Below are 24,994 nucleotides of genomic sequence, written 5' to 3' on the forward strand. Positions count from 1 at the left end.
AAAGGATTTGGCTGGAAGGCAGCTGCTCCTATGCAAGGTGCCCAGGAATCAGACTGGTAATGTAAAGGCCCCTGCTGGAGAAAGAGAACTGCTTCTGACCAGGTGCAGAGCTCAAAACTTTGAAAAGCAGACAGGCTTCTGAGGTTCTTTGTGCAGCCTGAAAACACTGCCTCCAATTCTCCCAATCAAAGTGATCTACTCACCCGTGTCCCAGATCCTGCAGTCTCCAAGCCCATCTGATTTTTTAAGGAGAGTAGCTCACACTGAGCTATGTAAGAAAAGCAGTTACTAACAGACTATTTTACCAAAGGCTGTTCTCTGAAACTCACTTGAACTCCAGACACTTGGTGATCTCTTTCTGCAGGTGCATCACCTCATATAACAGGTTCTGCAGCTGCAGGTGATAGGCGTCTACTTTCTGCTTGGCCTGAAAGGAGGACAAGGTCAGAGGTGAGTGGGTCAAGTCAGGTCAGACAGAGCAGAAGCAAACTCAGCGAAGAGGTAAAGGGGATTAAGAAGGGAATGTGGGGAAAAGAGAGGAGGAGGATTAAACCTCTCAATTTCTACCTCATGGGTCTGATCTCTTCCTTTCTTCAACCTGATGTGGGCTAATCGATTAAGCTTCTTCAGGGTCATGAAATGCACACAGCTCTGGATCCTCCGATCTTCTATCTCAACCGCCTGTAGGCAAAGAAAACTGGTAAAGATCCTGTCAACAGGTGCTGGCTTAGCTTCCTTCAGCACCTCACTTCTGACCCATCCCCATCCAGGACCAAAAACAAATACTGGAAGGAACTCAGAACCAAGAGAAATATAAGTGGGAAATGGAAGAATGACTGTAGAAGGAAAATCCGGGCCAAAAAACAATTTCTGCTTGGAATGAAGTAACAGGAATTGAAAACGGAGCAAGTACAGCCGATGCACAATTAATCTGTCCCTACGTATTGTATACAGAGATCCTAACAATAGCAACACCCTGCATACAATCGGTCTCTGAGAATAACATTACAGAAAAACATAAATGAAAAGTTTGGCTACATTAAAATATGATGTAATTATTGTAACAATACTGGCTAGTATAAGCACAAATAAGTGAGATTCTTGGAAAAATATGGGTTTTGTTTTTAGCCACTATTTAGTTTCTTTGCCCCAAAGTCTGTTCCATTCATTTAATGTTAAATAATTTCATTTCTGAAATTATTGTGAAATGACATGCTTGTACATATTCATCCTTAAAAAGCAAAGGAATTTACACATATCATTTCTCAAAACCTAGCAAAATGCCCAACATGTAATACCAGTTAGATGAATTATCAAATTACAGTTATGAGAAAAATCAGTTGTCCTGTACTTTTGTTACTGTAACTGGTAGTTGGGTGGTGATGACATGTTCCCATAAGTTAACAGGCACATCTCTGGAGCCCCCAGACTCCAACCCCCTGATCACGGTTAGGACAGAAGACCAATATGAGGAAGGGCTTTGATGGGTGCAAAACAAGGCCACCCGTTCAAACCCACCAGGTTCTTGTCTGCCCAATCCCAGTCCCACTCCTTACCACATCCTTGCCTCCTCTGCTCTTCAGGTCCTGGATCTCAGCCATGAGCCTCTGCAACTCCTGGCATGTGTACTTGTACAGCTCATAGTCTCTGCCAGGGTCCCGCAGGTCCACTTCAGCCTCCTCACTGTAGTATTTACCTTCCTGCGGAGGCAAGGAAACAGGCCTTGGGTGGGAATAAAAGTCTCCCTGTTGGGACCAGGGACACTGGGCTGAAATCAGCAATGATGAAACCCCAAATCAGGTGTCTAAAAAATCTGGTCCTCAAATCAAAGGTTTTTGTTCTTTTCAAAATGGAAAAGAATTCATTCCTCTTTTCTTATTTCTAACCATAAAGTAATGTGTGCTTGGTGTCAGAGACTCAGAACACAGTGAGAAGTATCAAAAGCAAAATGAAAAGTTGCCTGTAATCTCACCTCCCAGACTGAAATAACTATTTTTAATAATGCAGATAAACACAAATTTTATTTTTAAACAAAATGGGATCATACTGTTCATGCAATTTCTCATCCCAATAAATTTAAATATCCATTAAAATGGTTGCATTATAATCCACTATATAGATGAACTAGAATTCATTTATCTAAATTCCTACTGATGAGTGTCTAGATTATCAAATAAAGCTTTAGCAGAGGTTAAAAATTAAGAAGGGAATGTGGGGAAGAAAGAGGAGGAGGATTAAACCTTTTAATTTCTACCTCATGGGTCTGATCTCTTCCTTTCTTCAACCTGATGTGGGCCAATCAAAATTGGTCACTCAGCCTTAAAAGTGAACAGAATGCATTTCTTAAAGAGAGAGTCCACTATAGTTAATAATACCGCACTGTATATTTACAAGTGGCTAAGAGAGTAGGTCTTAAAAGTTCTCATCACAGGGGTGCCTGAGTGGCTCAGTGAGTTAAGTGTCCAACTCTTGACTTCAGCTCAGGTCTTGATCTCAGGGTTGGGAGTTCAACCCCCATGTCAGGCTTGACACTAGGCGTGGAGCCTACTTAATTAAAAAAAAAAAAAAGTTCTCGGGGCGCCTGGGTGGCTCAGTGGGTTAGGGCCTCTGCCTTCAGCTCAGGTCATGGTCTCGGGGTCCTGGGATCAAGCCCAGCATAGGGTTCTCTGCTCAGCGGGGAGCCTGCTTCCTCCTCTCTCTCTGCCTGCTTCTCTGCCTACTTGTGATCTCTGTCTGTCAAATAAATAAATAAAATCTTTAAAAAAAAAAAAAGTTCTCATCCGAAGAAATAAAAATTTTAACTATACATGGGGATAGATGTTAACTAGACTTTTGTGGTGATCATTTCACAATATATACAGATATTGAATGTTGTACACCTTAAATTAATACAATGTTATATATCAATTATATCTCAATAAAAGAAGAACCAGTACCCACAGTGGATAAGGTATTTTTGTTAGTCTAGAGTTCCTAAATCTGAGGAAAACATCATTTTTACTTAAATTCAAATTCTTACGTTTCTCTATTCTAGTTAAAAAAAAAAAAAAAAAAAGTAGGGTGTTGGGGTGGCTGAGTCAGTTAAGCATCAGCCTTCGGCTTAGGTCATGATCCCAAGGTCCTGGGACAGAGCCCCGCATCAGGGAACCTGCTTCTCCATCTCCATTTGTGCTTGCTCTCTCTCCTGCACTCTCTCTCAAATAAATAAGTAACATCTTAAAATTAAATAATACAGTAACCAACCAACCAACACAATTAAGTCATAAATTAGCTTGACAGAGTCAAGGAGAGAGAAACAGTAAAAGGAAGAACCTGCTGACCACATGAGCTCTCAGGCCACAGAAGAGATTCTGTGGGGATGCTGTTCTGATACTAACTCAGCAGCAGACCAGGGATGCTACATCTCCAATCACCAGTGGTGTGCTGCAGATACTGGCTTCTTCTGACCTTCTGGAAAAATGGAGACATACACCATACTAGAATGAGGTCTCTGTTCACACACTACTTATGTCTAATACAGGCTGGTAGGTTCTTGGGATGCTGCAGCTAAACCAGATGTAAATACTAAGGTCTGGGTGATCTCTTTCTGCACTCTTCCACCGGCGAAGGTGATGAAGATGACTGGGGCTTTAGGTGGTACATGGGTGATCTGAAAGAATGCTGAACACCTAAGGAGAAAGTTCATCCCTTTCCAATTATTTTTAGAAACTTCTGATTGCTTCAAGGAGAACATCTCATTTCCCTAGCTTGTCTTTAACACCCGTGAACACCAATGTTCCTTTGTTAACAAAAGGACTCTGAGAGCCCCTCAGTCCCGAAGTCCCAGCACCTGGTCAAGCAGAGGCCACCTGGGCGGTAGTCCCTGCGACCCTCAGCTGCTGCAAACTCACAGCCAGGTGCTTTGGCCACGAGCTATAATTTCTCAGCAGTGTGGCAGCCCTGGCTGACCTCACCTGCTCTGTATCAGAACGGTTACGCTTCCCTTCAGCTGGTGCTCCATCACTTCGGATCACTTTGGGCTTCCGTTTTTTGCTTGATTCTGATGACATGGTTGTTTGATCACGTCAGGAGGAAATAGCAGAGACCTGTTAAAAGGAGGAAACTTTAAAGATTTTTCAGAGCTGGAATTGGGAGATATTCCTGGAGTCAGAATACTGAAGTCTAACCAGTAGTTCTGGCCACGTATGCCCTTGTTAGCTCAAAAAAAAAAAAAAAAAAAAAAAAGTCACTTAACCCTCCAAAGCCTCAGTTTAATCCTCTGTAAAAGTGGGGAGGGATGCCTGGGTGGCTCAGTCAGTTAGGACGATGCCTTCAGCTCAGGTCATGATCCCAGGGTCCTAGGATCGAGTCCCTTGTTGGGATCCCTGCTCAGTGAGGAGACCACTTCTCCCTCTCCCCACTGCTTGTAATCTCTCCCTCTCTCTCAAATGAATGAACAGAATCTTTTAAAAAATAAAAAGGGGTAGTGAAGCACCTGTGTGGCTCAGTTGGTTAAGTGGCTGACTCCTCTCGGCTCAGGTCTTGATCTCAGGGTTGTGAGTTCAAGCCCTGCATCGGGTTCTGCGTTAGGTGTGGAGCCTATTCAAGATTCTCTCTCCCTCTGCCCCTTGCCCCCTGCCCCCGGCGCCCCATGGGCACACTTTCAGAGAAAAGGGGGGAATTATCCCTCAGCCTGTCCAAAATGAACTCATCTTTTCCAGCTCTACCTTCTTTAAAGGTACCACAACCATATCTCTGACTAAACTCCTCGGCCTAGCATATATACCCATTCCCAGTACTACTGATTGATCACTACACGCTGGATCTGATCTAAGCACCTTAAGGGTATGTTCTCACTTGATCCTTATATGAAACTTTTCAGATAAAAACAAGTAGCATTTTATGGATAAGAACACTGAGGTTCAGAAAGGAGAACGGGTAGGGGCACCTGGGTGGCTCAGTGGGTTAGAGCCTCTGCCTCCGGCTCAGGTCATGATCCCAGGGTCCTGGGATTGAGCCCCGCAGCAGGCTCTCTGCTCAGCAGGAAGCCTGCTTCCCTTCCTCTCTCTCTCTGCCTGCCTCTCTGCCTACTTGTGATCTCTGTCAAATAAATAAATAAAATCTTAAAAAAAAAAAAAAAACACGAGGTGTTGAAGGTCACACAGCTGATATGCTATGCTAAAGCTTGGGTCCATCTGACACCACATCAGTGCTCTTGACAACTACATTATTGTGACACCAGTGTGTCTTGCTGCCATCTCACTGGGCAATGCCCTCAACTCTCTGGTTGGCCCTACAATTCAAAAGAATAGAACCTACACTTCATGGGACGTGGGTCACAAAGCATCCTCCCTCTCCTGGTTGTCACCACAGCCCCGAGGTAGGCAGCACAATCTCCCTAACCCTCCAAAATCAGTCACAAACGCTTACTGAAGGAACCAATGGCTCACAGTAGTGAGTCAGAGAAGCCCAGAGTTGGGAGTCTCCACTCTATTTTACTGCTATGAGTCCTGGGACTCATAGTTGCTTCACTGTTCTCTGGGCAGGCTTCCTCACAGATCCAATGCGATTAACAGTCCCTACCTCCGGGGTTGCCGTGGTCATTGACACAGGAGGCACTCCACCCGGGAAGGTGATGAAGAGGACTGGGGCTTTAGGTGGTACATGGGTGATCTGAAATAATGCTGAATACCTAAGGAGAAAGTTCATCCCTTTCCAATTATTTTTAGAAACTTCTGATTGCTTCAAGGAGAACATCTCATTTCCCTAGCTTGTCTTTAACACCCGTGAACACCAATGTTCCTTTGTTAATAAAAGGACTCTGAGAGCCTTAGACAATGAAATCTAGCCAGAATTTAAAATGTTTTCATGTTAAATACATTACTTCTTATCATTATCTCCTATATAGGACAAATCTCCATTTAGGGGAGAGACTTAAAATTTTCTCCTAAAGGAAATTCACGTTTAAAATGTAAAAGGTGACTCGATTAAAGACATTTAGCAAAGTCTTAAACGGTAAATTGTACAAAACCCACAACGTTGGGACGCAAAAAGCTGGATTGTGGGAAATCCTGACTTCGGAAACCCAGTAAAAACATCCTGGCACACGTAAGCGCACAATAAATGTGAGCGATCATCACCACCACCTTCGACATCGACATCGTCACCTAGAGGCTACCCTGTGGGGCCCGACGCTGCTGCAGCGAGTATTTTCACCTGAAGAGACTGAGCGCGCCGTGCCCAGCGGCTGGAGACCCCGGAGAATGAGCACGGAGAACTCGGGTAGGCCCCCAGCCCGGAGACGGCTTCCGGGAGGTCTGCACCTCAGTCCCAGAGCACCCAGCCCCGCTCCTCCGACCAGCCGGCTGCACGGCAGCCTCCTCACCGCTCCGGCACCCTCCTCACCGCTCCGAGCCCCGAACCCGCCGCCGCAAGGCAGCCACTTCCGGCGGCTGAGGGACGTCTTCCCGCACACCATAGAGAAGCGGAAGGAAAGAGCGGCTGGCCGGAAGCGAGGCACGGAGGCCGGAAGCGAAGCACAAAGGTCCGGGACAGCCGCTGGCGCGTGGTGAGAGCTGCGACCGGCTGTCGCAGATCTGAGGTTGTCAGGGCGGGAGTCAGCTGCCAGCACCCTCGCGCTGCCCTCTAAAACCAGGAAACTGAGGCTTCAGGGACCGATTCTTTGCCTTGTTTACTCCTTTCTCAGCGCCTAAAGCAACGTCCAGCAGCTAGTAGGAGCTCTGCCTACTATTAGTTGAATGAATGTCGTATGCCCAAGATAACACGAAGGCGTAGTAGTGCCAAGACTCGAAACCCTGTGGATTTGCCTTTATAACCTGTATATTTAACCACTGTCATATTCGTCCAGACATCCCACACTACTGAGGGCAGCAAGTCCGGGAAGGTATTCAATTCCCTTACACTTGTTTTTTTCCCACGGATGCATCAGTGGTTTCCCCATTTGCCTAGGGCAGAGTCACAATTCTAATACAGCATTTGACAGGCTCAAGTGTTTTCTACCCCTGGCACGAATTCTACAGAGTTCAGGACTTTTGGTGTAAATTCTGCTTATCTGGAGGTAGAAACACTGATGTCCCTAATGCCTTCTGCCTTAGGGGGAGGCCCTCCCTGATTGTGGCTCAGGGAACACAATACAGGACAGGGGAGGTAAATCAGCCAGCTGGAACTATGAAACTGGCTCTGCCTCTAGCACCTGACTAAGTTCCTTGCAGATGAAGAAAAAACATCATAGTTTATAGTAAATATTTAATTGGTTCCATCGGTGACTCCAGCACAAGTTTTCCTGAAAGGGAGACAGAATCAAGCAACCTAGAGGTTCATGAGGTGTAAGGATCACCGAGGAGCCTCCCAAAGTCACTATCCCACTCCAGATACCCAGTGGCACAGTAAAATGGGGGTTCGGCTGATAGAATATGAAGAGAGAAAAAGAATGCTGGGTGAGGGAAATACAGGCCCTAGCCTTTTACTTCGCCTGCAGGAATGAAAAAGAAAGTGCAGGAGATTCTCCCTACCCAAAAGGGCTGAAACAAACAGTCAAGTTCTCAGTCTCACGTAGAGAGAAAGAGATGAGCCTTTCCAACTGTCTGGTATTAGGAACCCCTCCCCAGGTGGTCTTCTATAACTTCTGTTCTGTATTCCTGATTCCAGATTCCAAATTCTGCAGTTCAAATCAAGTTCTGAATTCTGCCTTCTAGGTTCATGTCCCATTCCGTGACCCAGATCCTTTCCAGGTCCCATCCCTTTTCCCAGTCTAAGTGGAATATGTAGGACCTCACCCTGACTGTGCTACCTGACAGTTTTCCCCTTTTCTTTTTGAGGCAGTTTTAGGCTTTTCCCAGACAGGAGGGCCTTGGCTCAGACTACCCAGCAAGTGAGTGGTCCAGTGGAGACCAGGGAATTCCAGAGAGCCAGGCCTGATCTGACCTCCCTTCCCATCTCCTCCCTAACCACTCAATATCCTACCTTTTGCACAACTAAAGCTAAATAGAGGGCTTCCATGGTGATAAATGGGGACTGGTGGCCTTGAGATGAGGAATCTTAGGGGGGAATGTAGGAAGACATAAAAGGTTGCTGTTCTTCATTCAGAGAAACTAAACACTGCTTCCAGCACAGGGGAAGGGGTGAACAGGGAAGGTAGGAAGGGTCTGGGCAGAGCTGCAAGTCCTCAGAACCCTGTCATCCTTCAGCTTCCCCTTGTCTGAGCTGAGCAAAAACCCCCAGAGTCCTCCCAAATCCGAGAGAAAACCAAGACAGCAGGACTGGGAGCTCTGCTGTCCATGGCTGCCCTGAGGGAGAAGGGGAAGGAGGCAGAGGCAGCATCACTGGAGAGGCGAGATCTTCAATGGGATCATGATCCGAGACTCCATGTGTCGCACCAGTGGGACTGTGGAAAGAGAGGCAGAGGTCACAGAGGGTGCAGCGGCAAGCGAATCCCAAAAGTGGACATTGGAGGAGGAGGCCTGGGATGCTAAGGTGGGGAAAGCCCCTCTGCCCTCCTAGAATGGAGAGCAGCCGACTGTGGGATAAGAGGGGACTTGGGTGTCGCTGAGATACAACATTTTTTAATATTCATTATTATCTATTTATGTTTCTATGATGTGAAAGAATAAATAGCATAGCAAAAAGTGATTTCACAGATAATATTGCTTAGGACAAAGCTAGATGGAGAAGAAAGTAGGAGGATTTAAAGAAAAATATCAAGAAAATAATTACAGCCCTAGTATACCGGTAGGACAAAAGCTATGAGGGTGTCCTTCAAGGGGCTAAGATTTGAAAAATACTGATTTAGTTCAAATTATTCATTTTACAGATGGGGAGGCTGCAGCCCACAGGAGGTCAGCCCAAGGTCACCCAGGAGGTCAGACTCTTTACTCTTGCTCAGAGCTGTTCAAACATTACCACACATACAAATTACCCACAGCTCTTGTTAAAGTGCAGATTCTGATTCAGCAGATGGGGTGGGAGTTGAGAGTCGGCATTTCTAACAAGCTTCCAGGAGATCCTGATACGATCATTCAACATCATGCTTTCAAGAGTGAGGCTCCCACTAACTCCTTCAGGAAGCATTCTCCCCCACACCAGCTGGTAAGTGCTGACGCTTAACTGTAAGCTCCTCAAGGAGCTCCTGTTCATTCTGTGTCCTCTAGCCACCCACCCACTGCAGTCAACATCCGCTGACTCCAAGCGGTTCTCAGGGGTCCCAGCAAGGTGGCAAACACAAGACAATGAAAACCTTCTAAAAAAACTGCACTGTGTACTTCCTCTGTGCTGGTCCGGGTGAAGCACTTTTCCTAACTTAGCTCCTAGAATCTTCCCTTCAGCTCTCTGAGGGAGGGACTACCACTGTCACCATCTTACAGATGAAGAAACAGCCTTGGTGTGGTGAAGAACCATGCCTGAGGTCACAGTGCCTGGGGACCACCTATGTTTTCATCACTGCAAGCACCTTCCTAGACCCACTGCCTAGATCATGTGGAGCGTGCCACCAGATAGAAACCCACTCATTGTCTTCAGAGTAAGTTCCCCATCACTGGAGGTAATCAAGTGAGGCTTGATCCCCTTGCAGAGGGGATTCCATCCTCAGATTGGGCTCTGAACAGATGACCTCCAAGGGCTAGGCTGACCCCTCAGAGAAAGCACTCACCTGTGTAGTAGACATTTTCGTCCCAGCCCCTCTTCCTCCAGGCAGCATTTCGAGTCTCTTCCCGAGACTGTAGGTCTTTATAGGCTGTGGGAAACGCATTGGCTCATTCCGAGGAAATAGAGGATCTGATCTTATACCTAGCACAGGGACCTCCTATCATTACCCCAAACCCTGTCCCTCCGTCTCTTCCCAAAGTCTCGAACAGTTAGCCAACACTGTCTGCTTTGACAATCTCATTCCATCAGTACATTTGTTGACAACTCCCAACTTTCTATTTCCAGCCCAGAACTCTTCTTCTGCTCCATACCCATGTATCCAGGCCCACTTGACGTCTCCACTTGGATGTGTCAGCATCTCAAATGCAACATTTCTCACGGCTAAAATTACACTCCTGACCCCTTCAACCTGCTCTACCTAGGGTCTCAGTAAAAGACACACAGCTGCTCAAGCAAGAATCTGGAGTTCTGGGGCACCTGGGTGACTCCGATGGCTAAGCAAGCATCTGCCTTTGGCTCAGGTCATGATCTCAGGGTCCTGGGATCAAGCCCCGCATTGGGTTCTCTGCTCAGCAGGGAGCCTGCCTTCTCCTCTCTCTGCCTACTTGTGATCTCTCTCTCTGTCAAATAAATTAAAAACAAAACAAAACAAAAAGAGTCTAGAGTTTTCTCCCTGCCTCACCCCACATAGACAACTCATCCACAAGGCCCACTGGTTCCACCTCCAGACTAATGAATCTATCTGTGGCCTTGTCAGCATCCTCACTGCCACCACATTAGGCCAGGCCACCATCCTCCCAAACTCATCTGCCTGAAAAAGTTTAACCATCTCCTGATGCCCCACTTCCTCTCTTGCTCTCCTACAAAGCATTCTTGGCAAAGCCCATGGCAAGCAGAGGAATCCTACTGGAACACAAATCAGGTCATGTCATGCTGCTTAAAATGCTACATCAGTCTCCTGTTGCATTTAGGATAAATCCCAACGCATCCCCACAGCCTACAAGGCCCAGCGTGATCTGGTATGTCCTTGTATCCTCATGCTCTTCACTCTCTCCACACTGGCCTCCTCTGTACTCTTCAAAGGCCTTTTCCCCACCTCAGGGCCTTTGCACATGTCCCCTCTACTTAGAATGCCCTTCCCTGGCAATTCACAAGCTCCTTCTCATCCTTTAGCTTAGTTAACATTTTACCCCCTCAGAGAGGCTGTCTTTGTCTATCCAAACCATTCCCATGTATTTCTTTATCATTTTTCCCTGTCTTTTTATTATTTGTGGTAATTGGAAATTATGTTTCTGTGTTCGTTTATGCCTGAGGTGGTATCTCTCCCTACTAGAACGCAAACTCCAGAAGGGCCCTAATGTATTTGCATTGTCTATGCAGAGTGACAGTGGGGAAATGGGCTAGCAGAGGGCCCCTGGAGCATCCTCAGCCTACCCCAGAGATGATGCACAACGTAGAGCTCTCCTATTTGCGAGAAGAAGCCGCCCACTGCCTCCTGGTTCTCTTGCCGGTACTTGATGGCCCGAGCCCTAGGGATGGCAAGAAGAGTGTCGAACAGAGGCTGGGGCCAGTGCAAAAGGCCCTCTGAGGTGTCCCTAGGCTGATTTCTCAGCCACACTCCTCCCTAAGGGAGGAACCAGAGGCAGGACCCTCAGCTCTCAGAGATGATCAGGGAAGGGGGTGACAAAGGTACAGCCAGGGGCTGGGTATTCTGCCACTAGGGGAGGCCTCACAATCCTCTAGGAGGTCCTCACCTACTGGCTGGATCCTTCTCCTGGATCCATGAGGGGCAAAGGATGCCAGGCTCCCTGCCATGTGGCCCTGGGAAAGGCGGCATGCCAGGGAACTGGGCAGGGCAGGTAGGCAGGGTCCCCCAACCCCTGGCACTGCCACTCACCAGTTGTTCCCCCATTCAATCATGGTTCCTGGCTGAAAGAGAACCAGAGCAAAGAATGGAAATGAGCCCCCATCTCAGATTCCAAATGTCAAGCTAGGTGGAGATGGCAAACTGTCCTGTCTCCCCAGCCCCGGGGGCCACTTGGCCTCATTCAGGGGCCCTGGCTCACACCTGGGTGTGCATGTGTGCACATGAGTGTGAGTGTATAGGGAGGGAGAGGCCAGAAGCCCCAGTCTAGGTGCTGGGGCACAGGACCCCCCTCCCCCCAGATCAGGGTACCACAGCAGGGAAAGCGGGAGGCAGGCAGGGATCCGGTGGGGGGAGGCACCTTGAGCTTGTATGTCCTCAGCTCATAGATGTTGGGGCCTGCTCTGGGCTGTGGCTCATTCCAGAAGCTGAACTCAAGGAGCATCTGGTTTCTCCTGGACAGCAGCATCTGGCTCCGCTCCTTTCGGAACTCCAGGTACTCCTGCGGGAACAGCAGTCTGGCCGTGGTGACCATGAAGAGCACCCCCTCCCAAGCGGCTGTCCCCATGGGGTAGTGCTGGCAGCCCCCGGCACAGGGCTGATCCAGAGCCAGTGTTCAGAGAGGTTTGTGGAGCAGAGGCCAACATACCTTGTTGCTTTTGAGCTTGTTCATGCAGTCCATGAGGGCTGGGTAGCCGCCTGAGAATCGCCACAGGTGTACTGTTACATGGGGGAGAAAACAGGAGGTACAGGTCAGAGGGCTGCCGGGACTCTGCCCTGCCTACCCCAAGGCCAGCTAAGGGCATATGAAATGGGGCAGTCTCCAGCTAGGTCCTCTTAGCCCCAGGACTCTCTTGAGTTCCCTTTGCCCTGGTGGGGGATGGTGCTGGGCAGGGGATAACCCCAGACACAAACCCAGGAGGCCTGGGTTTGAGCTCCAGGTCTGCCAGGTGGCCTTTGACCCCCTCCAGGCTCGACGTCCTCATCTTAAAAATGGGAATAACATTTCCACCCAACCTTCCTTAAATAGCACAAGAGGATCAGATGTGTCCTTGTACCCAAAGTACAAGAGCACACATGAACCTGACCAAGAGGCTTAGGATGGATAGGTTGGATAAAAGGCAAGTAGAGGGGCGCCTGGGTGGCTCAGTGGGTTAAAGCCTCTGCCTTTGGCTCAGGTCATGATCTCAGGGTCCTGGGATCGAGCCCCGCATCAGGCTCTCTGCTCAGCAGGGAGCCTGCTTCCTCCTCTCTCTCTGCCTGCCTCTCCACCTACTTGTGATCTCTCTCTCTGTCAAATAAATAAATAAAATCTTAAAAAAGGGGGGGGGCAGTAGATCTGATAGGCTAAGATGGAACATTCTAAAACTGAATTCAAAACAAAACAAGGACCAGAAAAGGACGCACAGTGTACTAGCACATCTGTCTAGGGGTAAGGGGACATATCCAGTGATGTTAAGCTCTGCACCATCTCTCAATGGAGACCCAAGAGATTGTACAGGAGATGCCTCTGGGGAAGACAACTGAGGCCTGGGGGCTCATGGGAAAGAGGGAGGCCTGTTTTTCACTGAAAATTCTTTGTGTTGTTTGAATTCTCTGTGCTGTTGGGTCAAATGGTGTCCCCTTCCCCCAAAGTTCATGCCTACCCAGAACCTCAGAATAGGACCTTATTTGGAAACAGAGTCTTCATGGATGCGATCATGCTAAGATGCCATGCTACTGGGTGGGCCCGAAATTCAGTGACTGGTGTCCTTATATGAAGACGGTGATTTGGACACAGACACCAGGATACCATGTGAAGACAGAGGCACACGGGGAGAATGCTCTGTGACAACAGTCAGAGATGGGAGGGATGCCTCTACAAGCCCAGGAAAGCCAAACATTTCCAGCAACTGCCAAAAGCTGGAAAAGGCAAGAAAAGATTCTCCCCTAGAGCCTTTGAGGAGAACATGGCCCTGCCAACACCTAGATTTCAGATTCCTGGGCTCCAGAACTTGAGAGAATTGATTTCTGTTGTTTTAAGCCACCCAGCAGTTGGAACTTTGCTATGGCAGTCCCATAAACCACTATTCCTTCCAATAACCAAGGGGGAAGAGAAGAAAGGAAATAATCTTGCCATCCCTGGGAGCCCGGGTGGGGCTGAGGGAAGAAGGTCTCCAAAGGGTGAGTCAGGCAGGCTAGAGCTGAGGGCAGCTGGCTGACCAGCAGTTTGGAAGCCCAGACTTCTCTTCCTTCCCATCCCTGGCCTGTCCCTTACCTACCTTCTGATTCCATCTGTGCCTTGATTTTCCTACCTGCAAAATGGTCTGACCCTAGAGCTTAAAGACCTCTTTCCCAAGGGAAACAGCAAAAATACTGTATGGATAGAAGTCTACCAAGACCATGAATGCTGGCCGGTGGAAAAGGGATAAACCTCATACTGAGGACCAACAAGGAATAGTTACAGGCAGGGCATCCTAGGCCCTTGAGAAGAAAGAGCAGTGGAGTGAGCTGATGAGGACTGCATTTAGAAAGATTCCTCTGGAGGGCGATGTGGAGAGAGAGAGGAGGGTGGCCAGGCATGAGGGGTGCCAGAGACCTGGGCTGGGTGGCAATGGCATTGGGAAGGTGGGCACCTCACCTGCCTGGTCCTGCTCCCCGTACCATGTGTTCCAGTTGCCCACGAGCGAGCAGGGGTAGTCCTCATCCAGGTGCAGCTTGGGCAGCACAGCCTCCCTGGGGTGGGGGAAGGGCGACAGAGAAGTTGGGAAGGGCTCGCACCAGCCACCAGGGCCCCTGAGATAAGGGTTCCAACTCAGGCCCTCAGGGCTGGGCCTCAGTCTCCCCATCTCTAAGATGCAGAGACTGGACAATTCATCCTTAGGACCTTTGGCTCTGAAATCTAAGTCTCCTAGATGTCTGCAAGGAGAATGGGGCTGGGATGGAGGCTCGCGCCCAAGCAGGGGGTGGGACTAGCAGACGGAGGAGGGTGCTCACGTCAGGCTGTTGTAGGCATCCAGACACTCAGGCTTCACATTGTGAACTGCAACAGAGGAAAGAGAGTGGGAGGTGAAGCAAGGGGCCTGTGTACCTGTGGGGAGGTGGCATGGGAGGTTGTCCCCCAAAGGCCAGGACTCCCAGGAGAACTCAGGATGTCCCAGCCCTTCTCGTGTCCCAGCAGAAGCCTCACATGCCCCCCAGAGGTTCCGGGAGGGCGGACTGCCTCAGCAGCCACTCACACTGGATCTTGTAGAGGTTGCTGGTCTCCTTCTTGGATAGCAGGGTGGAGTGGGCATCCTTCCGGGGATCCACCTTGTGCACAAAGAGGGAGCGGAACCAGCTACCTTCATTGTCCTTGGAATAGAAGCTGCAGGGCAGAGGACAAAAAGAGGTGGGGATAGCCCTGGCTCTTCCACCTGCTCAGATATCCTGCTCCCCATCCCTCAGAGAGCCGGATGACCCACATCTCTAGGAACGGGGCCATGGAATCCAGTGGCGGCTCCAGGGTATAAAACATCACTGGAGGGCGCCTGGGTGGCTTAGTCATTAAGTGGCTGCCTTTGGCTCAGGTCCTGCCTGATCCCATTCCTGCTCAGTGGGGAGTCTGCTTCTCCCTCTCCAGTTCCCCCTGCTGTGTTCCCTCTCTTGCTATCTTTCTCTCTGTCAAATAAATAAAATCTTTAAAAAACAGGAGCACCTGGGTGGCTCGGTGGGTTAAAGCCTCTGCCTTCGGCTCGGGTCATGGTCCCAGGGTCCTGGGATCGAGCCCCACATCAGGCTCTCTGCTCGATGGGTAGCCTGCTTCCTCCTCTCTCTCTGCCTATCTCGTCTGCATACTTGTAATCTCTGTCTGTCAAATAAATAAATAAAAATCTTTAAAAAAATATTTAAAAAACAAAACAAAACAAAAACATCACTGGAGTCAGCTGAGCAGAGTGGTCCCTTTTCAAGACCATGGTTGCCCAGTTTGCTTCTTAAAGCTTTGCAAGGGCCTCAGGAGGCCAGCAAAAGCAGCCCTACCTCCCACCTCTCTCCAGCCTCCCTGCCTCCATTTATCTGCCACATCTGCTCCACTTGGGGCACATATTTGCAGCCCTCTGCCAAGAGGCTCAACCCCAAACCCACCTTGCCTGATTTTCAAAATCCCTAACAGCCCATCTGATCTTACCAGCCTTCCTTGCTGTCCCCTCCGCCCAACCTGTGTACTCTACTAACCAGATCTGCTCCTCTCCGAACATATCAGATTCTCTTCCTCAGTGCTTTTTTTTTTTTTTAAGATTTTATTTATTTGACAGACAGAGATCACAAGCAGGCAGAGAGGCAGGCAGAGAGAGAGAGAGAGGAGGAAGCAGGCTCCCTGCAGAGCAGAGAGCCCGATGTGGGGCTCGATCCCAGGACCCTGGAACCATGACCCAAGCCGAAGGCAGAGGCTTTAACCCACTGAGCCACCCAGGCACCCCTCTTCCTCAGTGCTTTATTTGCAATTTCTGTTCCATCTGGCAGAAGCCTATACTCACTGTCCTCTCCAGGGCTCACCTTCCACTTGGCCTATGACCCTTTCCCAGCCTCCACAAATGGAAAGCCAAAGAAAAATAAACTTTGTCCTTGAGGAAGTCACAGTCCACTGCAAGAAGCAGGCTTTGAAACATAATTGTAGCCAGAGGGATCCGGGAGAGCCTAGGTCAGCAAGCCTTTGGCAGTCTAGGTAAACTCTCCAGAGGAGGTGATCTGACCAGTCTCTGAATCTCTAGAGCTGATCTGGCAGATAACAGCAGATAGAGGGGGTAAAAAGGTATTCCAAGGCAAGATTCATTCATTCATTCAGGCCACACTTAATTGACAAATATCTACCCTGTGAACCTGGCTAAGGTGCTTTCAAAGAAAGAGAGACAGAGAGGGAAAGAGGGAGGAGGGAAGAAGAGGGTGGGGGGAGGAAGGAAGGGAAAGAGAGAGAGAAAGAAGAGAAGAGAAGAGAAAAGAAAACAAAAGAAAAGAAAAGAAAAAAAATTCTGTTCAGAGCAGGGTACCTGTTGCACGTCCTGCCAGCTGGAATTATACTTCCTACACAAGGTTCCAGCAGGGGCAGGGCTTATTTTTAGACTGCCAGAGGCTATAAATCTTCTTGTTTAGCAGCAGTGATACAATTTGTAGTTAGGCCTAAAGACCAGTCTCCTGCTAGATAATTTCTAGCCAGGGAGCCTGGCAGTGGGAGTCCTAAGGGCCCGCAAGTCCTCTCCTTTTTCAATCCTTTTCTATGACTAAAATAAAAAGAATTGTCTTGCAAATCAAAGTATTATTTTTTTCCCCAAAATATGGAGCAGCCACTGAGACTTGATGAAATTTTAAAAAAGTATCTTAAAGTAGTAAAACAGTTGTATGAACACGGAGAAAAATAAGTGAAGATTTGTCCCAAACCTAATATTGCTTACCTTGGAAAGGGGAGAGGGAGATGGTTAAATTTTTATTTATCCACTATAGTTCTTTGTAAAGCTAAAAAAAAAAAAAAAACCCAACACTTTAAGTGCTTCTGAATTCATAGGTGTTCTGTCACTGTGCATGTATTTGTTTCACGAACAAAAACCAAAAAGATGATTATCTTCTAATAATCAGTGTGGTTCTGTGAAATCTGGCTACCAGAGTAAGGGAGCTTTGCTCAGCTGAGGACATCCTCTGTCAGGGATCCGTGATGAGCTTTTCAGACATGCTCCGTCTATGTAGTGTTGACATAGTGTTGATAACTATTAGTATCGCCATTTTTAAGAAGAGAAAATAGGAGGTTTAAGGAACTTGCCCAAGGTCACATAGTAAATCAGGGGCAGAGCTGAGGCAAGAACCCACCCAGAGTTCTTTCCTCCCAAGTCAGCCACCACCTTGGGTTTGAGCATTGATTTGGGGGGGGCATCAGGCACATACTGGGAAGAACCAGGTGTTTCAACAAAGCCACCAGCAGAGAGATCTGACCTTTGGTTTGAAAGTAGGGGGGATGCTTCCCTTGGAAGGGGTGGTGGCAGGGAAAACCGTGGCTCCTACTTACTGTCAGCCAAGACCTTTGCTCCAGGACTGGGCTTTGAGTAATTTATTAACATCAGTACTGACCAAGATAAACAGCCAGGAGGCCAGCCCTTGGAGAAAGAGTGGGGGGCTAGAATGTTCTCCACTCCAGGGGAATGGCAGGGGAATCCCAGTGTTCCGATGGGCTCCCATCTCTTCTCCCCACTCCCTAATCTGTCATGCCTACCGGCCTCTTTCCCCATGTGTCAAATGAGCAAGCTGGAGTAGCCTATCTCTAAAGATCTTTTCTCCAGGTAAAACCCAAGATGGGACCTGTCCAGGATCCCAGGTCAGGGTCTAAACTCCAAGGCAGTGTCCATAGGCTCACATTCTCAAGAATCCAAATTTCACTTTCTCAGTGAAATCACAACATCCTCCTTCCCTTGAACTCCCCAACCCCTCACACCCTGAGCTGCATTTTTCCATAGTTCCTTCTAACACATTATACCTTGGTTTTTTTCTTTGATTATGTGACTGGTTTATCATCTCCCCATTAGAAGCAGCCCCACAGGGACAGGGATCTTGTCTGCCCCATGAAACCCAGTGCCTGGAAAAGTGCTGGACAGCTGGCACATGCTCAGTCTGCATGTGGGAAATAAATGAAGGCGGCGGGGAGGGGGAAGGGGAGAAGCTAAGACAGAAAGCTGCTTAAAGACAATAAAAGCTGGAAGGTAAGTAAGTAGAAAAAGGGTGGCTCAGAGTGTGGATGCAGGGCTCAGGACCCCTTACGCCCCCCCACCATCAGGAGCAGAATTAGTGCTTAAGAGCACAAATTCTGGATGAATCCAGGTTCTAATCTCAGCACAGCTTTGTCTCTCTGAGCTTCATATTCCTTCTCTGTAAAATAGGGGCATTAGGATAGGTCCTCTAGAGAAAGGGCGAGACATGGCAGTGCAGCTAGTATCACGGTTCCTACCAAACTTCTCACAGATCCCCAAGCTCGTACTCTTTCCCCACTTTTCCTAATCTGCCCACCCATCTTTGTAAAGCACAATTTGGTAATGTTATTATTGCTTGGCTCAAAAGTCTTCTGTGGCTCCCCATTGTGTACAAAACAAAGGCTGGATGTCTCCACTCAGAATTCTAGCTCTCGTGTACTTTGGCAAGGTTTCCACAGAACCAGGATTCACTATCCCAGTGGTTCTGAAACCCACAGCATTAATGTCACCTGAGGAATTCTCAGGCCCCATCCTAGGCCTATGGCAACAGAAACTCTGGGGGTGGGCCTAGCAATCTGGGTTTTAACAAGCCCACCAAGGGATTCTGATTCCTGCTCAAGTTTAAGAATCACTGATCTCGAGCAGTCCCCAATTTCTTTCCTCTTTTTTTTTCATGTCATCTCAGGAATGCCAAAGATTCTGGTATCTCATTAGGCCTAGAAAAACACCATGCAGCTTTGCCCAATCTATGGGAAGGAGCTGCCCCACATGGACCAGTTTAGCCCCTTCCACAAAACACCCCTCACATTTCCCCATCAGCCTTTTCATCATTTTCATCTGTCTAATCTCCCCAGGCACACCAGAAGTCACTAGCTAATGTTCTCCCCCCGCCCCCCACCATTGTACACAGCACAGTACTTTTGGCATGGGAATTGCTCAACAAATGTTTGTCCCAGATGAGAACTTTTCAGTAGATGTCACATTTGCACTCTCGACAGGGGTCAACAGTCTGATGCCCTGCCCGCCCCAACATGAAATTGCTCCAGAAAGTTCTCTAGATTTATATGCTAGGAAGCTCAGCTCTAGGCACATTCCGAAATACACTTCTGTTTAGAGATGGCCGACTGCAGGAAGGGACCATGTTTCTGCTTACTGTTGCAGAAGTGTATACTGAGAAGACACACCAGGAGAACTAAAAGAACTGAAGTTCTGGAGTGCCTGGCTGGCTCAGTCAGTGGAGCATGTGACTCTTGATCTCAGGGTCCTGAGTTTAAGTCCCATGCTGGGCATAGAGCTTACTTAATAATAATAAAAATAAAATAACTTAAGTTCTGTTAACAGGATTACTGGTGCAAAAGTAGCAAGTCTATTTATTGAACAATTACTATGTGCTAAGAACTAATCCTCACAGTGTATTTGTTTGTTTAAGATTTTATTTATTTATTTATTTGACAGAGATCACAAGTAGGCAGAGAGGCAGGCAGAGAGAGAGGAGGAAGCAGGCTCCCCGCCGAGCAGAGAGCCCCATGCGGGGCTCGATCCCAGGACCCCGAGATCATGACCTGAGCTGAAGGCAGAGGCTTTAACCCACTGAGCCACCCAGGCACCCCCTCACAGTATGTTTTTGAGAAGAATGAGGTTTTCCATGCCTTATTCAAAGATGGTTAATTAATGGCCGAGAGGATTCCAATCCACATCCATCTGACTTCAAAGCCCACACTCTGTCTCCATCCCAGCAGCCCCCAAACCTCAGAGGTCTGAAAGGCTGCTTGCTGCTTGACCCTCTAGTGACTCCAGGGAGCTAAGGGACCAGCTAAAGGTCAGCAGGAGGGGATGTTCCCAGGTACCCAAAGTGAGACCAGGGCATAAGTAACTCAGATGCAGTTTTTGAATGACTTTGTAAGTATCAACGCAAGTGCCTTCACAGCAATCCCGCAAAAACTCCCAGCAGGGATTATCATCCCCACTTTACAGAAAAGGAAACCAAGGTTTACAGCGGTTCAGCACTTCATCCAAGTGAATTAAGTGAGGAGTTTCAGGTGGCCTCTATGTCCCATGCTCCTTTTGCAGCCTCTGGACACTTGCCACACAAATGGCTCTACCACCTACTGAATCTGTTACCCTGGGGAAGTGAGGTCCCGTCCCCAGCCTCATTTTTCTCATCTGGAAAACAAAAGCCTCACAGAAGATGATCTCCCCAAGCCCGTTTCAGCCCTGCTGTCATAAGGGGTTCATGCAGAAATTGTCTGAACAAGGGTAACATCTGTTGCATGTTCACCAGGAGCTAGAAGCCTCACATATGTGATGTGGCTTTTTAACCCTCAACAGCTCTATGACATACATACCATTTTATCACTCCTGTTTTACAAATGAGGAAGTTGATACTTCAAGAGGCCAAATGACTTGCCCAAGGTCACCCCACTAACAGGCTGAGTTAAATTTGCCCATGCCAGACAAACTCCAGGCTCTTTTCATGATAGGAAGGTTCTCCCCAGTTATTGGGCAGTCAGAGTAGGGGTGCAGGTCTGGCTTCTCTTTCCCAACAGCCCAAGAGCCACACTGCACAATGCTCTGAGATCCCATGGCAAGGCCTAACAGAACTCTGCAGCTTCATGCCTGGGCTGCTGGACAGGAGAGCCCCCTGCTTCCTTTCCACAGGTGGGGAGACAGGTGTCTTCACTTCATTAGCAATATGTTCTTGAGCATACTGTCTTGAGCCCCGTGCTAGGGGCTGGATTAACAGAAAAGTGATGTGACACGCCACTCGGGGAGACAGGCAAGTGTGTCTATAGGGTGATGAGGAGATGGGCAAAGTACAGGGTCCTGGAGACAGAGGAGGGAGGGGCCGCCCAGGCCCGGTGAGGGAGGTCAAGCCCTGCCTCAGTCCCAAAAAAATCCCAGGCTGAGGGCATGGCCAAGCCAGCCTCCTCCTCCCAGGAGGCCACCAGTTGTGGTGCAAAGAGCACTGGTTGTTAGGAGACCTGTGTCCAGACCCAGTGCCACCTCGAGACACCAGAGGGAGTGACCTTGGGCAACTCTCATCCCTTTCCAGGCCTCCTTTTCCCCACTTGTACTGTTCAGGATTGGGGAGCAAAGGGTCTGTGCAACCATGGCCTTTGGGGGTTCCCCACTGCTCCCCATATCTCTTCCTCCGAGAACTTCCCGAGGTTGGATCTGCCTCTCCTAGAAGTCCCCAGTGGATGCTATTTCACAATCATCCCAAAGGCCTAAAGAAGGAGCCACTCCTGCCCTCTGCCCGGTTCCTACTCTCCCAGGGCCCAGGAAATGCCCCTCCCATTCACCCCATCTTTCATTCTGTACCCAGAGCCAAGTACCCACTAGGACAAAGACCCTGCGCTTGTCTTACCCATCTCTCCCATTCACTGCCGAGAGCTCCTCCCCAGGCCTAGATCTTGCCCCCGCCTCTAACCCATAGATTCCAAGCCCGAGCCTACCCATCCCGCAGACCCAGACCGTGGCCCCCGCCCCTGCACCCACCTCGCGTGCGCTTCGTTCCCCCACCCTCCGCCCGGCTCTCACCGCGCAGCAGCCGCAAAGTCCCCGGCGCCGGGCCTCGGGCCCCCCAGCAGCCGCCGCGCCGCCGCAGAGATGCTGCACAGCCGCGGAGCCATGTTGGAGCGGCGCAGGTTGGAGAAAGGTCCCGCCCCCGAACCCGGCGGCGGGGCGGGGCGTGAGTAAGCCCCGCCCCACCCACTAGCCCGCCTCCTTCCGCGAGCAGTCAGGTGGGTGTTGCCACGGGACATCCCCCAACTCCACAACGGCTGGGCTGAAGACGGTTTCCTGTCCTCAGCGTCCCTGCAGCTCTGGTACTGACTTGCTCTGTCACCTTGACAAAGGCCTTTGTCCACTCTGGGCCCCAATGTCCACCTCGGTAAAATGGAAGCGTCGAACATTGATACTGCGGGTTCTTAATTGGGCCTCAAGATTAGTAGCAGAGGGTCAGTTAGTAGGTCCCCTGAAGTTGTGCGTTTTTCTGGGGAGGAAGGATCCACGGGCAGTATTTAGCACATTATCAAAGGACCAAACCCTTGGGCGCCTGGATGGCCCAGATGGTTAAGCGCCTGCCTTTGGCCCAGGTCCTCATACCGGGGTTCTGGGGTCGAGTCCTGCATTGGGTTACCTGCTCGGCAGGGAGCCTGCTTTTCCCTCTGTCTCTCTCTCTCTCTGTCTCTCATAAATAGATTAAAAAATCTTAAAAAAAAAAAAAAAAAAAAAGGGAACAAACCCTTAACAATTGAAAACAGTTGGACTAGGCTCTGGGCCACTAGTACTTTCTCTCTTCATTTCCTTTCTATCTTCATCCCGTTTTACCATCTCTACTTGGGCATCCTGGGCCCCATGCCTTCTCCTGGCCTTGTCCTGGCTCTTTTGCCTGCCTTCCAAACTAATCCTTTCTCAGTCCACAATCCCCCAGGTCACAGACCTCAGCAAGAGCAGGGAGTTTGCAGACCCCACGAGGGGCCCAGGTTCCTGGGTGCATGCATGGATACTTGCATACATACCCCTGAAAGAATATCCACCCACTGACTGTGGACCGGTGGCCCCCTTCTTGTACACTCGGCAAGGGGGGTGGAGGGCAGGCATTAATTTTGTTACTCCTTCAGCAAATACTGAGTCAGCCTGGCTCTTGTTAGGCTCTGAGACACTAAAGATGGACAGGACAACAAACCCCCAGCCCTTTTGGGACTTGAGATCTGGTAAGGGAGACAAAATCACTGACTTTGAGCCCCTTCAGGACAGATGCCCTAGGCTGCTCTCCCCTCACTTCTCCTGCCTGATATACATTAAGTATTTACTGAATAAGTGAAAAATATACACAAAAGTATTTTGTCAATTACAGTGCAGACTAGGGAGAAATATGGGAGGCTGTGAGGACTTACAATGGGTGGGGAAGAGGAAAAGGGAGATCATCCAATATACACTTGAGGGTCAGTAATGACTTCTATAAGGAAGTGAGGCTTGCACTGTGATTTTTTCCCCTCTGCTTTCTAAAGGAACATGTATTATATGTGTGATTTATTTAAAAAGGAAACTATATTCTCATGATAAATGGAAAACCTGTCACAAACAGGCAGAACCATCGAAATTATGCTGTGGACACAACACTGCGGCCACTGCCTTATAGCTAGGGCAGAAGACTGTGAGCCTGAGGCCTTCTCTCTGTGTTACCAAAGAAGAGCACGAGGGGCACCTGGGTGGCTCAGTTGGTTAAGTGTCTGTCTTAGACTCAGGTCATGATCCCAGGATCCTGGGATGGTGCCCCCATCAGGCATCTTGCTCAGCAGAGAGCCTGCTTCTCCCTCTGCCTCTGCCTGCTGCTCCCCTGGCTTGTGCGCGTGCTTTCTCTCTCTCTGTCAAATAAATAAATAAAATCTTAAAAAAAAAAAAAAAGAATTAAAAAACACAAAATGAAAACAAAAAAAAAAAAAGAGAACTCGGACATAGCTGTGCCCAGTGGCTCTTTAGGTTTATCCAAAGGACCAACAGGAAATAAACTCCCCCTTCTGGAAGCTGGTGTGATCAGAAGCTCCCCAGTCCCAGTCACTCAGGAAAAGCCCAGATGGGTCGATGGAGGTGAAACAAATGGGATGTCACTTGCGTCATGTGGTAGAACTTTTCCTTCCCTTAGGCTCTGAGTGTGGTAGACCTGGAGAGGTGGAAATGCCAGTCCCATCAGGCCTCCCAGGAGGCCTGACTTTGAACCTATGGTTGAAAGGATAAGTGGAGAGAGTTTGCCAGGAGAAGGGAGCAGAGCAAGGGGAAACTTAGGCAGAGAAAGCAATGTGAGCATAGTATGTGAAAAGGGTTCCAGGCTGAAACAGGTTAGAAACGTTTAGCACAATCAAATATAATCAAAGGGTGGAGGTTATGTGGAGCCAGCTTCTCACCGAGTACAAAGAATACCTCTCAAACGATGGAGGGGGCAGCCTTGGTAACCTGTGACTGAATTATGCCAAGGGAGACTACAGAGCAATACATTGGCCAAGCGGTAGAGGGCATTTGGTAATGAAACCTTGGGAAGCCAGAACCCGTGGACAGGAAGGGGCTGGCCCTCCTGGTCTAGGGTGAGTCTTCACCAAATTCCAGATGTTTCTGGCCACATCTGCTGAGGAGAAGGAAGGAGGGCTGACCTGTAGCCTCCTCACACTGGTCTGACATTTCCAAGAGGGTTTCCCCATCTCCACCCACTTAAATGGGGGCAAGAAGATAACACTAGGTGGTTCCAGGAGCATCTCCCACCCCAGACCAGGAGAGATGGGAGATGGATCTTCTTCCCCACATCCTATGAACCACAGTGTGGGAGCTGACTGGAAGTACAGCTTCAAGACCCCAACCCTAACCCCAGCTAGGATGACCAACTCATTCCAGTTTACCCTAGACTTTACCAGTTTTTGCACTAGAAGACCTCCATTCAGGAAACCCCTCTATCCCAGGAAAACCAGGAGATTTGGTCATCCCAGTTGTGGCCCTATCATTCTCTTCATAACACATGCCCACTTCATCCCAGAATCTTTTCCTTGCTTAACTAACTCCATTTACCTTGCTTGAAGGAGTGGTGCACAGGGTCTCTCTTTGTGACATTCAGTGACATGCAGTGCTGGTTAACTGAGCAGCTGATAGGAGTGGGTCCCTGACCCACGGACTGGGCATTCTGGGCAGCAAACCAGGTAGATGTTGGACAACAATTCTACAAATAAGGAATTAGACCATTTCTAATTACTGTGGAATAAATCACCCCCAAAATCTAGCAGTTTGAAACAATAAACAATTATTATCACAC

At 48.9% G+C, this 24,994-nt stretch overlaps 2 protein-coding genes across 5 annotated transcripts in view; both read right to left on the minus strand.

Moving 5' to 3' along the window:
• The window catches only part of THOC5 (THO complex 5), a 35,896-nt gene extending 29,580 nt beyond the window's left edge, over positions 1–6,316 (minus strand). For 2 of the 4 annotated variants that reach the window (XM_032883349.1, XM_032883348.1), the window contains exons 1-5: positions 6,196–6,316; positions 3,954–4,085; positions 1,557–1,700; positions 568–681; positions 330–427 (exon numbers count right to left, since the gene is read on the minus strand). In XM_032883349.1, the coding sequence (XP_032739240.1) occupies positions 330–427; positions 568–681; positions 1,557–1,700; positions 3,954–4,049 (452 nt within the window). In that variant the 5' untranslated portion in view covers positions 4,050–4,085; positions 6,196–6,316. Of the gene's footprint in view, positions 1–329; positions 428–567; positions 682–1,556; positions 1,701–2,254; positions 2,313–3,377; positions 3,399–3,953; positions 4,086–6,195 lie in introns of those variants that run through there. The other 2 variants (XM_032883350.1, XM_032883351.1) reach the window with 2 other exon arrangements.
• A 912-nt stretch (positions 6,317–7,228) lies between these two features.
• Positions 7,229–21,868, minus strand: NIPSNAP1 (nipsnap homolog 1). Its single transcript, XM_032883353.1, has 10 exons — positions 21,733–21,868; positions 14,722–14,849; positions 14,480–14,525; positions 14,124–14,218; positions 12,153–12,223; positions 11,865–12,005; positions 11,537–11,568; positions 11,074–11,168; positions 9,644–9,727; positions 7,229–8,383 (listed from the first exon to the last, which is right to left on the minus strand). The coding sequence occupies exons 1-10, from the start codon at positions 21,822–21,824 to the stop codon at positions 8,319–8,321; spliced, it is 849 nt and encodes a 282-aa protein (XP_032739244.1). The 5' UTR covers positions 21,825–21,868; the 3' UTR covers positions 7,229–8,318.
• Between the last annotated feature and the right edge of the window lie 3,126 nt (positions 21,869–24,994).

Source organism: Lontra canadensis, unplaced genomic scaffold (genome assembly GCF_010015895.1).
Source record: "Lontra canadensis isolate GAN:19392208 unplaced genomic scaffold, GSC_riverotter_1.0 scaffold87, whole genome shotgun sequence".
Classification (NCBI taxonomy): domain Eukaryota; kingdom Metazoa; phylum Chordata; class Mammalia; order Carnivora; family Mustelidae; genus Lontra; species Lontra canadensis.